The 13,383-nt window shown below is 36.3% G+C and overlaps 1 protein-coding gene across 1 annotated transcript in view; it reads left to right on the top strand.

The window, feature by feature from the left end:
- The window catches only part of RABL3 (RAB, member of RAS oncogene family like 3), a 38,313-nt gene that overhangs the window by 4,539 nt on the left and 20,391 nt on the right, over nucleotides 1-13,383 (top strand). The window contains exon 2 of the mRNA XM_069555193.1: nucleotides 2,304-2,395. Within this exon, the coding sequence (XP_069411294.1) occupies nucleotides 2,304-2,395 (92 nt within the window). The remainder of the gene's footprint in view (nucleotides 1-2,303; nucleotides 2,396-13,383) is intronic.

The raw sequence follows: 13,383 nt of genomic DNA, 5'->3' as shown, positions 1-13,383 counted from the left end.
TTCTCCCGGGGATCTTCCCTACCCAGGGATCTGTCCTGGGTCTCCTGCATTGCAGGCGGGTGCTTTACCGTCTAAGCTACCAGGGCACTTCCCAGGTGGCGCTAGTGGTAAAAGAATCTGCCTGACAGTGCAGGAGATGCAGGAGACTTGGGTTCTATCCCTGGGTTGGGAAGATCCCCTGAAGAAGGGAATGGCAGCCCACTCCAGTATTCTTGCCTGGAAAATCCTATGGACGGAGAAGCCTGGCGGGCTACAGTCCATGGGGTCACAAAGAGTCGGACACGACTGAGGGGCTGAGCACACACGCACATGTATATGTTCACAATAACAACCTCCTTATAGAAAAACTCTACTTATGATATTAAATCTGCATGCTGACAGTAGTGCTCTTCAGGTGATTTTTTTCTTCTTTTTTCTATACTTGCTACATAGTCTGAAAATAAAACTTATAAAAAGTGATAGGTCCATGAGCAATAAAGCACACAAAGAGGTATTTTATCTTTTATAACAACTAGTGACGCACGAGGCCTCACCAGATGTGCTTGTTACAATAGCATCCTGAAATGTGTTAGTTGAATGAGTAACCCTGCACACAAACGTACATGGGATAGTTCATTCCCTTTCCTCGTCCTACAGATCTCTAAATACTAGCCCTAACATTAGTAACTATATTATCCTAAACCCAGGAAATCTATAATAAAAGAAAATACTGTCCTTTGAATGGGAGAAGATATTTGCAAATGACATATCCCATAAGGTGATATCCAAAATATGTAAAGAACTTATACAACTCAATATAAAAAAAATCTAATTTTAAAAAATATGCAGAGTGTCTTAAAAGACATTTTTCCAAAGAAAACATACACATGAAAATATGCTCAGCATCTCTAATCATCAGGAAAATGCAAATCAAAACCACAAAATATTGTCTCACACCTGCCAGAATGACTGTCATCAAAAAGGCAGCAAATGACAAGTGTTGTCCAGGATGTGGATAGAAGAGAACCTCATGTACTCATGGTGTAATTGTAAATTGGTGTAGCCACTGTGGAAAACTATGGAAGCTCCTCATGAAATTAAAAATAGTTGCCATATGATCCAGCAACTACTTTTGGGTATTTACCTGAAGAAAACAAAAACACTAATTTGAAAAGAGGTATCCACCCCTATGTTCACTGCAGCGTTATTGACAGTAGCCAAGATCTTGCCATTTATGACAACATGAATGGATCTAGAAGGTATACTCAGTGAAATAAGTCAAACAGAGAAAGACAAACTGTATGATCTCACTTATATGTATAATAGAATCTAAAAAACAAACAAAACAAAATGAAAACAGGCTCAAATACTGAGAACAAACTGGTGTTTGCTAGAAAGGAGCTGTGGGGAAAGGGGTGAAATAGGTACAGGGAATTGAGTTATAAACTTCTGGTTATAAATAAGTCACAGGGATGTATTCTACAGCATAGGAAATATCACAAATCGTACTGTAATAGCTTTGTATAGGGACAGATGGTTACCAGACTTACTGTGGTGATCATTTTATAATGTATTTAAATGTTGTATACCTGAAACCAACATAATATTTTATATCAACTATACTTCAATAAAAAGGAAACTGCTGCCTGTAAAGAAAAAGGGCCATAATATAGATGGAGAAAGTTGTTCTCCTTTTCCAAAAGATAAGTCTAGGCCAAGTGGTTGACTGCTTTCCAAAGATCACTGTATGGGAGAACTGAAGTATCTAAATATGAATTTGTGAAATGGTGAATCCCTGTTACTGACAGTGTTCAAGCCCAATCCAAAAGAGCAACTAACAGGAGCTGTGAAAGGGACCTCTGCATTGGTGGTCAGTATAGAGAGATTACCTCTAAAGTGTAAGAGTCTACAATTCTAAAATAAGCTGAATAGATGAAATCATTCCAAAGGAAAAGGATTAGTTGATTTGAAATTGCCCTGGATGAATAGTTCTCAAAGTGAGTTCCCTGAATCAGTAGCTTCAACATTACCTGGGAATTTGTTAGAAGTGCAAATCTTTGGCTTCCATGATACACCTGCTGAATTGCAAGCTCTGAGGACAGGACCCAGCATTCTATGTTGTTTAGAAAGTCCTTCAGAGGATCCTGATACTAAATTTGAGAGAAGCAGTGTCGTTAACCACCTTCTCTATCAGCGAAGCCTATTAAATCATCGGTATGGTATGAACACCCTTTAAACAACCGTGCTGTGCATAACGTTATTACTGCTTATTCTTAGTCTTTTCAGCATGTCTTTTATGACTAGAGTGCTTGTATCTTTTACAGGTGTTGGGAAATCTTCCTTAGTTCATCTCCTGTGCCAGAATCAAGTGCTGGGAAATCCGTCGTGGACTGTGGGCTGCTCAGTAGATGTCAGAGTATGTATTTCTTATATTTTAGTTTTTCAGTGTCATATTAAAGATAACTTCTTCAAACTTGTGGTCAGATTACAGCCCTGTAGTCAAGACTAAATAATAAGAATAACTAGCCTTTATTAAATACCTAGTGTGTGCTGGATACTATGCCCAATGTTTTACATTTCTTTGCTTATTTTGTCATTTTTAAACTGTGAAATAGAGCTACCAAAATCAAGGCACAGAGAAGTAAAGTAACTTGATGAAATTCATTCAGTTCATAAGAAACAGAGTCAAGATTTGATTCTCATTAGCCTGATTCCAGAGACTTCACTTTTAATTACTGTGCTATATATCTAGAGCTCACTTAATGTGCTCCATAAATAATTCTGCCTAAGCCTTTACCACTAAGATAGCCAACTTTGGCTAGAAATACAGTGTAAAGACAAAAGCTTCTGGAGTCTTATGTCTAGGTCATCTGTTCCACCTCACATTTAGGAAATGCAAGTGCTGTTTCCCCTGAATTAACTGCCTTCCAGATATTTTGGTCTTGCTAATTCCAGCTAGTCCTGTCCAAGCCCCTCTTACACTGGCATACCTTTCTGCATTGAGTTAAGAAATAAATGAGGAGGGAATAGTAGTTAGCTCGATTGACAGCTATTATATTTTCCTTCAGTTCATTGCACCTGTTGTTCCATAGTCTGTGATGTATGTTGCTGAAGATTAGAAATCTTTCAGCCTAAGTATTCCTTTTGAAGATAATTTCTTCTCTCTAGTTGCTTTAGAAAAAAAATTTTTTTTTTAATCTTTGATGTTCTGTAGTTTTGCTGACCTATATTTGGGGGTAGGTTAGTTTTTAGTCACCTTGATCAAAAATTGTACACCTCATGTCTCTCTTCATTTTTCAAAATTTTTAGCTGTTATCTGTTTGCCTCGCCTTGTTCCCTCTAACTTCTCCTTTTGAACTTCTGCTGGATGTTTGTCCTCACATATTTTAATTGCACTTTCGTGTTTTCTATTGTTTATTTCTCTGTGGTGCATTCTGGATAATGTATTCATATTCACTTTCTGGTTAACTAAGAATCTCTTCAACTATGTCTAATCCATTTTTTAGTAAATCCACTCAATTTTTTTAATTTCAGTAACTGTAATTTTTAATTTCTAGTTGATCCTTTGGTTCTTTTTCAAATGTCAAAATTTTTCAGAATATTCTGATCTTTCATTATGTTTCTTATTTTAATCATTTTCAACATAATATTTCATGGTTTCTTTGGAGCATTCTATTTTTTCTGGGTGGATGGCAGATCTGCTTGCTGTATATGCTGACTCGGCCTCGTGGAAATGTACCTCCTGTATGGTTTGTAACTCTTTGAAGATGACCACATCTTTAAACAGAATTTTTGTTCCTGCTTCCGTTTTGAAGTCTTATGTTTTATGTTTTGAGAGTACAGTGCCTTTTTGTTCCTGTTCTGTAGAGCTCCAGAGATTTCAGTGGTCCCTGTAATTTCTTGGGTTGGAATGTCCATGCCATCTTAATAATATAAAGTCCCCAGTATCCAGTTGTGGTGTTTATTTTTTGTAGATCTTTCATCTGCTCTCTACAAGATCTCTGACAGAAAGTTTTTCCCGCTTTCCTGATGCAGTGAACTGTTTTTCCTACTCTTTTTCACTGACTGGGCTGCTCATGAAGGGTCCACATTTTAAGAAGCGAATCTGTCCTTTGTCACTCATCCACATATACGCTCGCTTTGAAAGCTGGAAAACAGATCCCTATTCTTGTCTGGGCACTCTAACTCTGGGGACCAACCCTTGAAACTATATCTGAATCTGGGTCAGCTCCCACTTTACATTCTAAAGCTTTTTTCTTCATTTCTAGCATCTGGGAAATTTCCTTTTTTCTCTCTCTCTCACTCATTCTCTCTTGAGCTTCTCTTTTTTATTTAAAAAATATATATACATATTTTGTGTGGCCTTTCTATGAGTTAAAGTCAAAAGGGACTTGTCTGTGTCATTTCAGCCTACCATGTTCCCAGATTCTTAGCTATGGAAAGAAAAAGAAATTCTAGATAATGAGTTCAGTGGCAACTTTAAGTTTGGTACACCCAGTAGTAAGTTCTGGGCATGATTTCCCTCTGGATTTTTCTAGCTCCTTTTCCTTGAGAAAGCATGACATACTGGAAAGAAACTTAAATTTGAACTCCCACCTCCTTGGTCAGTCCCCATATTGCCTTTGCTTCTTAAAGAGAGACACACTAATCAGTTTACTTCTCTGAGCCTTGTGTGTCATTTCCAAACTAAAGGTTAATAATACCTGCTTTATCTAGCCTACAGGTTTGTAGGGAAGATCAGAGAAGCTTAAAACGTGTGAAGTTACTGTCTAGTGCTTTACAATTTGAAGTTGAAATTGAACTTAAAATTCAATTTTCTTCCCTGCTTCCACTTGCCCCTCTTATCCATCTAGAACCCAGTCTGCTCATGTAATTTATATTTTGTCTTATTTGGGGTTTTTTCCCCTATTCTTATTGAATCGGCTAAATTTCCATCCAGTACACTGTTAGGTAGAAGCAGGGCTAACAGGCATCTTTGTCTCATTCCCAGTCTCAGGAAATTTTTAATGTAATACTGTTAAATATGGTATTTGTTATAGGACTTTTTGTAGATATACTTTATCAGATTAAAGTTACCTTCTCTTTCTATTTTGATGAGAGTTTGTATCACAAAACTGGTGTTGGATTTTATCAGGTGCTTTTGCATGGTAATCATAATTTCCCTTCTTTATTTTGTAACTTTTGGTAAGTTAGGTTGATTGATCTTTAAATGTGAAATGAACTTTGCATTCTTGGAGTAAATCCAACTTGGTCTTGATGCATTCTTTTCATAATATTACTGGGTTCAGTTTGCTAATACTCTTTCAAATGTAGTGTGTTTAGTGTGTTAGTCACTCAGTTGTATCTAACTTTTGGCGACTCCATGGACTGTAACCCGCCAGGCTTCTCTGTCTCTGGGATTTCCCAGGCAGGAATACTGGAGTGGACTGCCATTTCCTTCTCCTGGGGTTCTTCCCAACCCAGGGATCAAACCTGGATCTCCTGCATTGCAGGCCGATTCTTTACTGTCTGAGCCACCAGGGAAGCCCTCTTTTGTTTTTTTTCCCCCTAATATTTACATCTAAACTCATGAGAAACATTGGCCTATCACCATTCTTATAATCTCCTTGTGGGATTTTAGTATCAGGATTATGCTAGTCTTGTAAAATGAGTTGGCAAGTTTTATTTCTGTGTCTGTTCTCTGGAAGACTTTATGTAAGTTTGGTTTTGTTTCTTCCCTAGGTATTTGGAAGAATTCAGAATTAAAAACCGCCAGGCCTAAAGTTTTCTTTGTGGGAAGTTTTTAAATAACATTAAAGAAAATATGAAAATGACTATATTTCTTCCAAATCAATTTTGGTAACATGTTTTTTAAATAATTTATCTATTTTGTGTAAATTGTCAAAAAAATTTATTTTTATATCCTCTGTCATCTGTCATTATCTGTAGGATCTGTAATAATATTTCTTTTTTTTATTTCTGATAGGGGTAATTTGTGGCTTTTCTCTTATTTTCTTGGTCAGTCTTTCCAGAGTCTATCAAGGACCACTTTTTGGCTTTGTTGAGTTTATCTACTACATGTTTATTTTCTATTTTATTAATTTCTGCTCTTTTCTCTATAATGTCCATACTTTCTTTGGGTTTAATTAGCTGTGTTTTTTTCTAACTTCTTGCACTAGGTAGTTGTTTTGTTGGGTTTGTTTCAGGCTTCCTTTTAGAGCTCTAAGGCTCTAAATTTCTTTCTATCTAGGCACAGCTTTAGTTGCCTCTCTGAACTTTTGTTCGTTATCATTCAGTTTAGAATACTGTCTAAATTCCATTATGATTTCTTCTTTGACTCATAGGTTGTTTAGCAATGTACCACTTAATTTCCCAACTTTGAGAATTTTTTTACCTTTGAATTATTGATTTCTAACTTACTTTCATTGTGCTTAGAACATATGATATATGATTTCATTTTCTGAAATTTGATGACATTTGCTTCATGCCAGTTTTGGCAAATATTTAATTTGCACTTGAAAAGAATGCAGTTTTGTAACTGTTGGCACACATTGTTCTAACTATATAAATTAGGTCAAGTTTGTTAATCTTTTTGTTCAAATCTTATCTATCCCAACTGATTTTCTTTGCTTGTTTCATCAATTGCTAAGGAATGAGAATTATAATCTCCAACTTTAAGTGTGGATTTGTCTGTTCCTCATTTTAGTTCTGCCAATTTTTTGTTTATATATTTTGAGGTTGTTTTACTAGATGTGTACTAATTTAAGACTGTTTAAACTTCCTGAAGGATTTAACATTTTATCGTCATGATGTATCCTCTCTGTATCCAGTAATACATTGTACCTTGAAGTCTGTTTTGTCTGGTAATAAAACAGCTAAATCCACTTTTTCCCCCGATTTTATTGATATATAATTGGCATATGACTTTGCATTAGTTTAAGGTGTAGAACATAATGACTTGATACATGTATATATTGAGAAATTATTACCACAATGTCTTTTTTAACATGTATCACCTCACATAGTAACAGGTTTTTTCTTGTTTTCATGAGAATTTTTAAGAAGTGTCATTAATGAATGGATAAAATGTATATGCAAGGAAATATTATTCAGCCATAAAAAAGAAGCAAATTCTGCCATTTGAAATAACAAGAATGGACCTTGAGGGCTTTATGCTAAGTGAAGTTATGCTAAGTTAGAGAAAGACAGTCACTGTATTAGCACACTTAGTTGTAGAATCTGGAAAAAAACAAACTCATGGGAACAGAAAGTAGATTGGTGGTTGCTAGAGTCAGGGGTGGAAAAAGGGGAGGGTTATTGTGGGTGAAGGTAGTCAAAAGGTACAAACTTCCCATAGTAAGATAAATAAGCTCTGGGGATATAACGTACAACATGGTGACTATAGCTGATAGTACTATATTATATAAACCAACTTATTTTTAGTTAATGTTCTGTGGTATATCTTACTTCTATCTCTAATGTTTCCTATACCCTTGTATTTATAGTGTATTTCTTATAAATAGGATACAGTTAGGTTTCTTTCAGAAACCTCTGCTTTTGAAGAAAGTGAAATTAAAGTTTCCTTGAGTTAGCTAATGAAAGACTGCTGAGTTTTGAACTCCCTCCATAGTTCCAGAAAACACTAGAGAAGATGTAAAACTACTCAAAGGGAGTCCGGAATAAAGGCTATAGTAGATGAAGATGGTGTCGTGTAATAATGTGACAGATTTTACTGGAATGAGTGTGTTGCTGATGCTGCTAAGTCACTTCAGTCGTGTCTGACTCTGTGCGACCCCATAGACGGCAGCCCACCAGGCTCCTCTGTCCCTGGGATTCTCCAGGCAAGAACACTGGAGTGGGTTGCCATTTCCTTCTCCAGGAATGAGTGTGTTACTGACTCCTTTAAAGCCAGGCTGGCCTGAATTGTATTACTATGGAAGAGTGGAGCATGTGGGGTTGAAAATGACCTTGCTTTTATTTACTCTTCATTGAATTGGCCTGGTTGATCTGTCTTCTTTGAGAAAAATGCATTTCTTGAGTGACAGCATAAGTAAAAGGCATTTTTAAACAATAATTTTAAGGAAAGTTCTGATAGACATATAAATTATTTTGACTGTTGTTATAACAAAGGGAACAGTTCTTCCCTCCAGCAAAAATGATTAAATCTAATAAGACCCAGATAACTTGGAAGAACACATTCTTCTCTAGCAGCTTTTATATTGTAATTATAGCCTCTGTATTATTCAAACCTGTGATGAGGATGTCCAGAATCAGTAAAGGTCCATAAATATACACTCTTCAGAACTCTTAAAAAAACAGTTGCCCCATTTAACTCATTTCACACTGTTAAGAACCAGCTAAAAATAGAGATGATAAAGGTGATAAGATAATTGTTTAATTTCAAGTGCTGGGTGAAGCTAATGATGTTGAAGTATGTGAGTGAAAGTGAAAGTCGCTCAGTCATATCTGACTCTTTGTGACCCCATGGACTATACAGTCCATGGAATTCTCCAGGCCGGAATACTGGAGTGGGTAGCTGTTCCTATCTCCAGGGGAATCTTCCCAACCCAGGGATCGAAAGTATGTACTCAGTAATTATTAACATTTTGGATTTAGTATGCACTGCAGAGGTGTTCATAACTGAATTGAAGGAAAAAGGAGAAAAGTTTTATTTTGTGGTATCCTTCATTCATTACTGTGTTCTTATTTTGTTGCCCAAAGTCTAATGGGACCAATATAATGCATGGCTGTGCTTAATTATGAAAATAAGACTTACAGAATTTAATATTTTCACAAACTATAAATAAGGAAATTGATTTGTCATTTCTAGTTTACTTTAATGGGATTTTTAACTGTAATTTACACATTGCATACAATCAATATTTATTGAATTCCTCTTGGGCAGCATAACAATATGTAAGCAGTAGGGAGAAAAAAATTTTTTAGAGGCAGTCTTCTTAACACTAAGAATATGAGGTGGAAACTAGTAGGTGGGCCAAGGGTTTATATAAATGATCTTTAAAATAATAGTATTATTGAGATGATGGCTAACATTTTTTTTTTAGTGCTTACTTTGGCTAGGCACCTATTTAATATACTAATCCATGACCCTTAATGCTCACCTGTCAAGGTAGATACTGTGAGCTTCCCTATCTGATGCATGAGGTAGCTGCGGCCCAGAAGTCTTAACTGCTTTGCTCATGGTTACACTGCCAGAAAGTAATGGAAATGAAATTCCAACACAGACAGTCTGGTTCAAGAGCCTGTGTACTCTGTACTACCTTTTATTCCAGAATGGTATTAAGAAAAAGGTATTCTGGTGTTGTTAAATATAGTAATGACTAGATTCATGTGAAGATTTAAATTTAAATCAACTAAAATAAAAAATTTAGTTGTCTAGGTGAACTAACCACATTTCAAGTGCTCAGAATTCACATATTGCTGGTAATTATTATATTTGACATTTCTATCATCACAGAAAGTTCTGTGGAATAGCTCTTAAATAGAATATAAGTGTTACAGCAGTTGATGAGAAAAAGTGAAGTGCTTGTGAGGAACAGAAAATTATACTGAGTGTTAATGATTGAATGGGTAGCCTGGGCAACAGACAGCTAGACTGTTCCTTAAGAAGGGGGATATATATTACAGGTGAAAGAGAAGGAAATGGAGATTCTACTCTGGACATGATGAATGGAGGGATCTATGAGCTATCCACCTGAGGCTGCCGAGAAAGCATTTGACGTGCTGAAGCTCAAGAGAGAATTCTGAGACGGAATCATCTCTGTGGGGATAATCTTGAATCATGAGAGCTGATGAGGTTTTCAGAAAGGAAAATTTAGAAAGAGAAGAGCTAAGGGAGAGCCTTGAGGTATATTTAGGGAGTTGATGGTGAAAAGCAGGGTCAGAGAAAGGAAGAGAGAGGAGGGATAACCAAGGTGATGAAAAACCACAAGAGCAAAAAAGAGACGAGACTCTCGTGAAGAAGGGATTGATTTTTAGTGTGAAATAGTATAGAGAGATAATGACTGAGAGGAAAAACTGCATTTGGTAATGACACAGTTAGTGCTGACCTTTTAAAATGCAGTGGAAGGTTAATAGAAACCAAATGATGTGAGTAGGCAGAGAGAAAATATAGACAGAGGTTTAAATCAATCTTTCACAAAGTTTAGAAGTTAAATAAAGGAGCAAGTGAGTACAGAATAGAAGGGGAAAGTGAAGGTTTTGGGTTTTTTTTAATAGAGGAAATGAACTTGGCTGAAGGCAAAACAGTTAGCAGAAACCTCCATAATATTCATGCATTCATTTGTTCAGTATATATATTGCATACCTCCTGGGTATCGGACACTGTGAAGCATGAAGCAAATTCAATTCCTGTTCCCCTGATACACTCATATTGTTGACTTTTTTCTATCCTTCTGTCTTTTCTCCCGATTGTCTCCTAAGACTCCTACCTTCCTGCCTGTCTTTAATAATAGTTTACAGGCACACATATCAAACCAAACTTATTAAAGAACATTTAAAACATTACACTGCTCTTTCCTGGTATGTATCATTTTCTTTACTAAATTTGTTCTTTTTAAAAATTACGAACAATGAATAAACTCTTCAAATGAGACAAAATCTATTATACTTGATCTTGATTTGGTTTCCAATAAAAAGTAAGTGAAGTCGCTCAGTCATGTCCGACTCTTTGTGACCCCATGGACTGTAGCCTACCAGGCTCCTCTGTCCATGGGATTTTCCAGGCAATAGTACTGGAGTGGATTGCCATTTCCTTCTCCAGGGGATCTTCCCGACCCAGGGATCGAACCTGGGTCTCCGGCATTGTAGACGGACGCTTTACCATCTGAGCCACCAGGGAAGGCCAATAAAAAGTAAAGAGGTGAATAAATGAGAAGGACCAAAGTTACAGTATGGTTCCTTTTCCCGTTTAATGGTCAGCACATACTGTTGCTGCCTGTTGAGAAAAACCATTCCTTCTGTAGCTATAAAGTTTGTCATGACTAAATATTGGATCCCTGATGACCTGATTTAAATATAAAACACATTTCTTAGAGTTTGGCATTACTCTCCATCATATTGAACTCTTAGTATAGCAGCAAGGTACCACTTACTGTGTCAAGAGCAATACTTGTTATAATGTCACGCTTTCCCTTGGAGATCACTCACCCACATAAAAGATTCAATGTCATAGCTGCAAGCTGTGGTTTAAAGTTCTTAGGACTCATTACATTTGAAGTAAATTAAACTTAGTTTAATTCAGCAGTTTGGAAAGAAAGAAGGGCATCTTCTCTTCTAACTCTGGAAGGAAACATGAAAAGATTTGCTTAAGGAAAGTATTTTGTGGTGGAGAGTATAGATGAGTAGGTCAGTCCAGTTTGGGAGTATATACTGCCAGAAGGGAACTGTCTAACAGACTTGGTACATTGCAAGGCTAGGAGGGCATGCTACCTGGAAATTGTGTTACATGGTGGCTGTTGTGGAAGGAGTTAGTCATTTAGGGGAGGCAACATTAGACATTTGAAATACCATTAGAGACAAAAGTGATGTACTTAAATGGTTGTCCAACTTAATTATGTATCAGAATCACCTAGGGAGCTATCTTTTTTTTGAGCCCCACCCCGGAAGCATCAGGAGTTGTCCAAGAATATATATTTTTTTAATAAGCCTTCCTATTGGTTCTAATTTAGTTTATTCTCAGAACTGTACTTGAGAATCACTGAAATTCAGTAAAATAATAAGCAGAATACAATAAAACCTTAGAGGATGAGACACCCTGAATCTTTTCCTTGATTTAACCAAGCATATCCAAATGTCTAATATGTGCTAGGTATTATGCTATGTTCTGGGCTTACAAAGTTGAATAATATAGTTCCTGCTCTTAAGTTCAGGAATCTGATAGAAGAGATACTGGCAGATAAGTGACAGTGTGGTTAGTGAAATGATAGAACTGTGCAGCATATTATGGGAGCAAATAGGAGGAGTACCTAACCAGCCCTGCTTGGTTTTGGAGCCAGGGAAGGTGGCAGGATCAAGAGAGCTTCATCAAAGTGGTTGAGCTTTTTGATACCAGATAACTAATGCCTTATAATATCTCATATTGTTCATTTCAGTGCTTGTGCTTAGAAATTTTGATCAAATGTATTAAACATTTTCTTGCTTTAAAAACAGAATTCATGTAGTTTAATCTTTTTATTGATAATTTAACATGATCATTTGTTATCTGTTATTTATGCCATATAATTGCAAAATAGTGATAACTTTTATCACACTCTACAGAATTACTTTCTGTTATCCACCATGGTCCACAACTACTGTGATTTTGCTATTGTCATTTGTGTTTCCTATCCTCTTTGTTGCCATTCTAATCATTGTCTTCTCTTAATGTCATTGTGGCTATCTGTAGAATATCTTGTTTATTTAAGATTTTCCTTGGACAAAATGATTTGTATCTAAAAAATGTGAATAAGTAAAAAGTATGAATCATTCTGTTAAATATAGTACATGTATTTTATGATATATATTTTAACTGCTCAGCTATCTTTTTAAAATTAATTTTTGTTAGTTTCTACTCTGTGCTATGCTCTGCTTAGTTGCTCAGCTGTCTTTGACTCTTTGTGACCCCATGGACTGCAGTACGCCAGGTTACTCTATCTGTGGGATTCTCCAGGTAAGAATACTGAATTGAGTTGCCATGCCCTCCTCCAAGTGATCTTCCTACCCAGGGATCAAACTCAGGTCTTCCATCTGAGCCTCCAGGGAAGCCCAAGAATACTGGAGTGTGTAGCCTGTCCCTTTTCCAGTGAATCTTCCCAACCCAGGAATTGAACTGGAGTCTCCTGCATTGCAGGTGAATTCTTTACCAGCTGAGCTACCAGGGAAGCCCAATTTCTACTCTATAGCAGGGTTAATCAGCTATATGTATACATGCATCTCTTTTTGGCTTTCCTTCCCATTTGGGTCACCACAGAACATAGAGTTCTCTGTGCTCTACAGTAGATTCTCATCATCTATTATAAACATAGTATCAGTAGTGTATATATGTCAATCCCAATCTCCCAGTTCATTCTACTCAACTGTCTTACTTTTTATTTCAGAGACATTTGATACACATAGTATAACTTCTTCATTTTCATTTTATAAGCAAGTAAAGAGACTCAAAGATATCAGGGATTATCAGTAACAGTCAAGGAGTATGGTCGGGCCTCCTGATACCAAAATAGTTTCAACTTTCTATAAAATCAGTGATTCTTAATTCCTAGGGGTTATAGCAAAATCATTTGGAGAATTTTCAAATTATGCATGCCAAAGACTGGACCCAAAAGTAACTGATTCAGTAAGTCTGGCATGTATATTTCTTCTTTCTTTTTTTTTTAAGGACTTTTTTTCAGCTTTGTTTAGATATAATTAACAATTATAAGATAA

Source organism: Ovis canadensis, chromosome 1 (assembly GCF_042477335.2).
Source record: "Ovis canadensis isolate MfBH-ARS-UI-01 breed Bighorn chromosome 1, ARS-UI_OviCan_v2, whole genome shotgun sequence".
Classification (NCBI taxonomy): Eukaryota; Metazoa; Chordata; class Mammalia; order Artiodactyla; family Bovidae; genus Ovis; species Ovis canadensis.
This window is presented reverse-complemented; position numbering and strand designations above follow the sequence as displayed.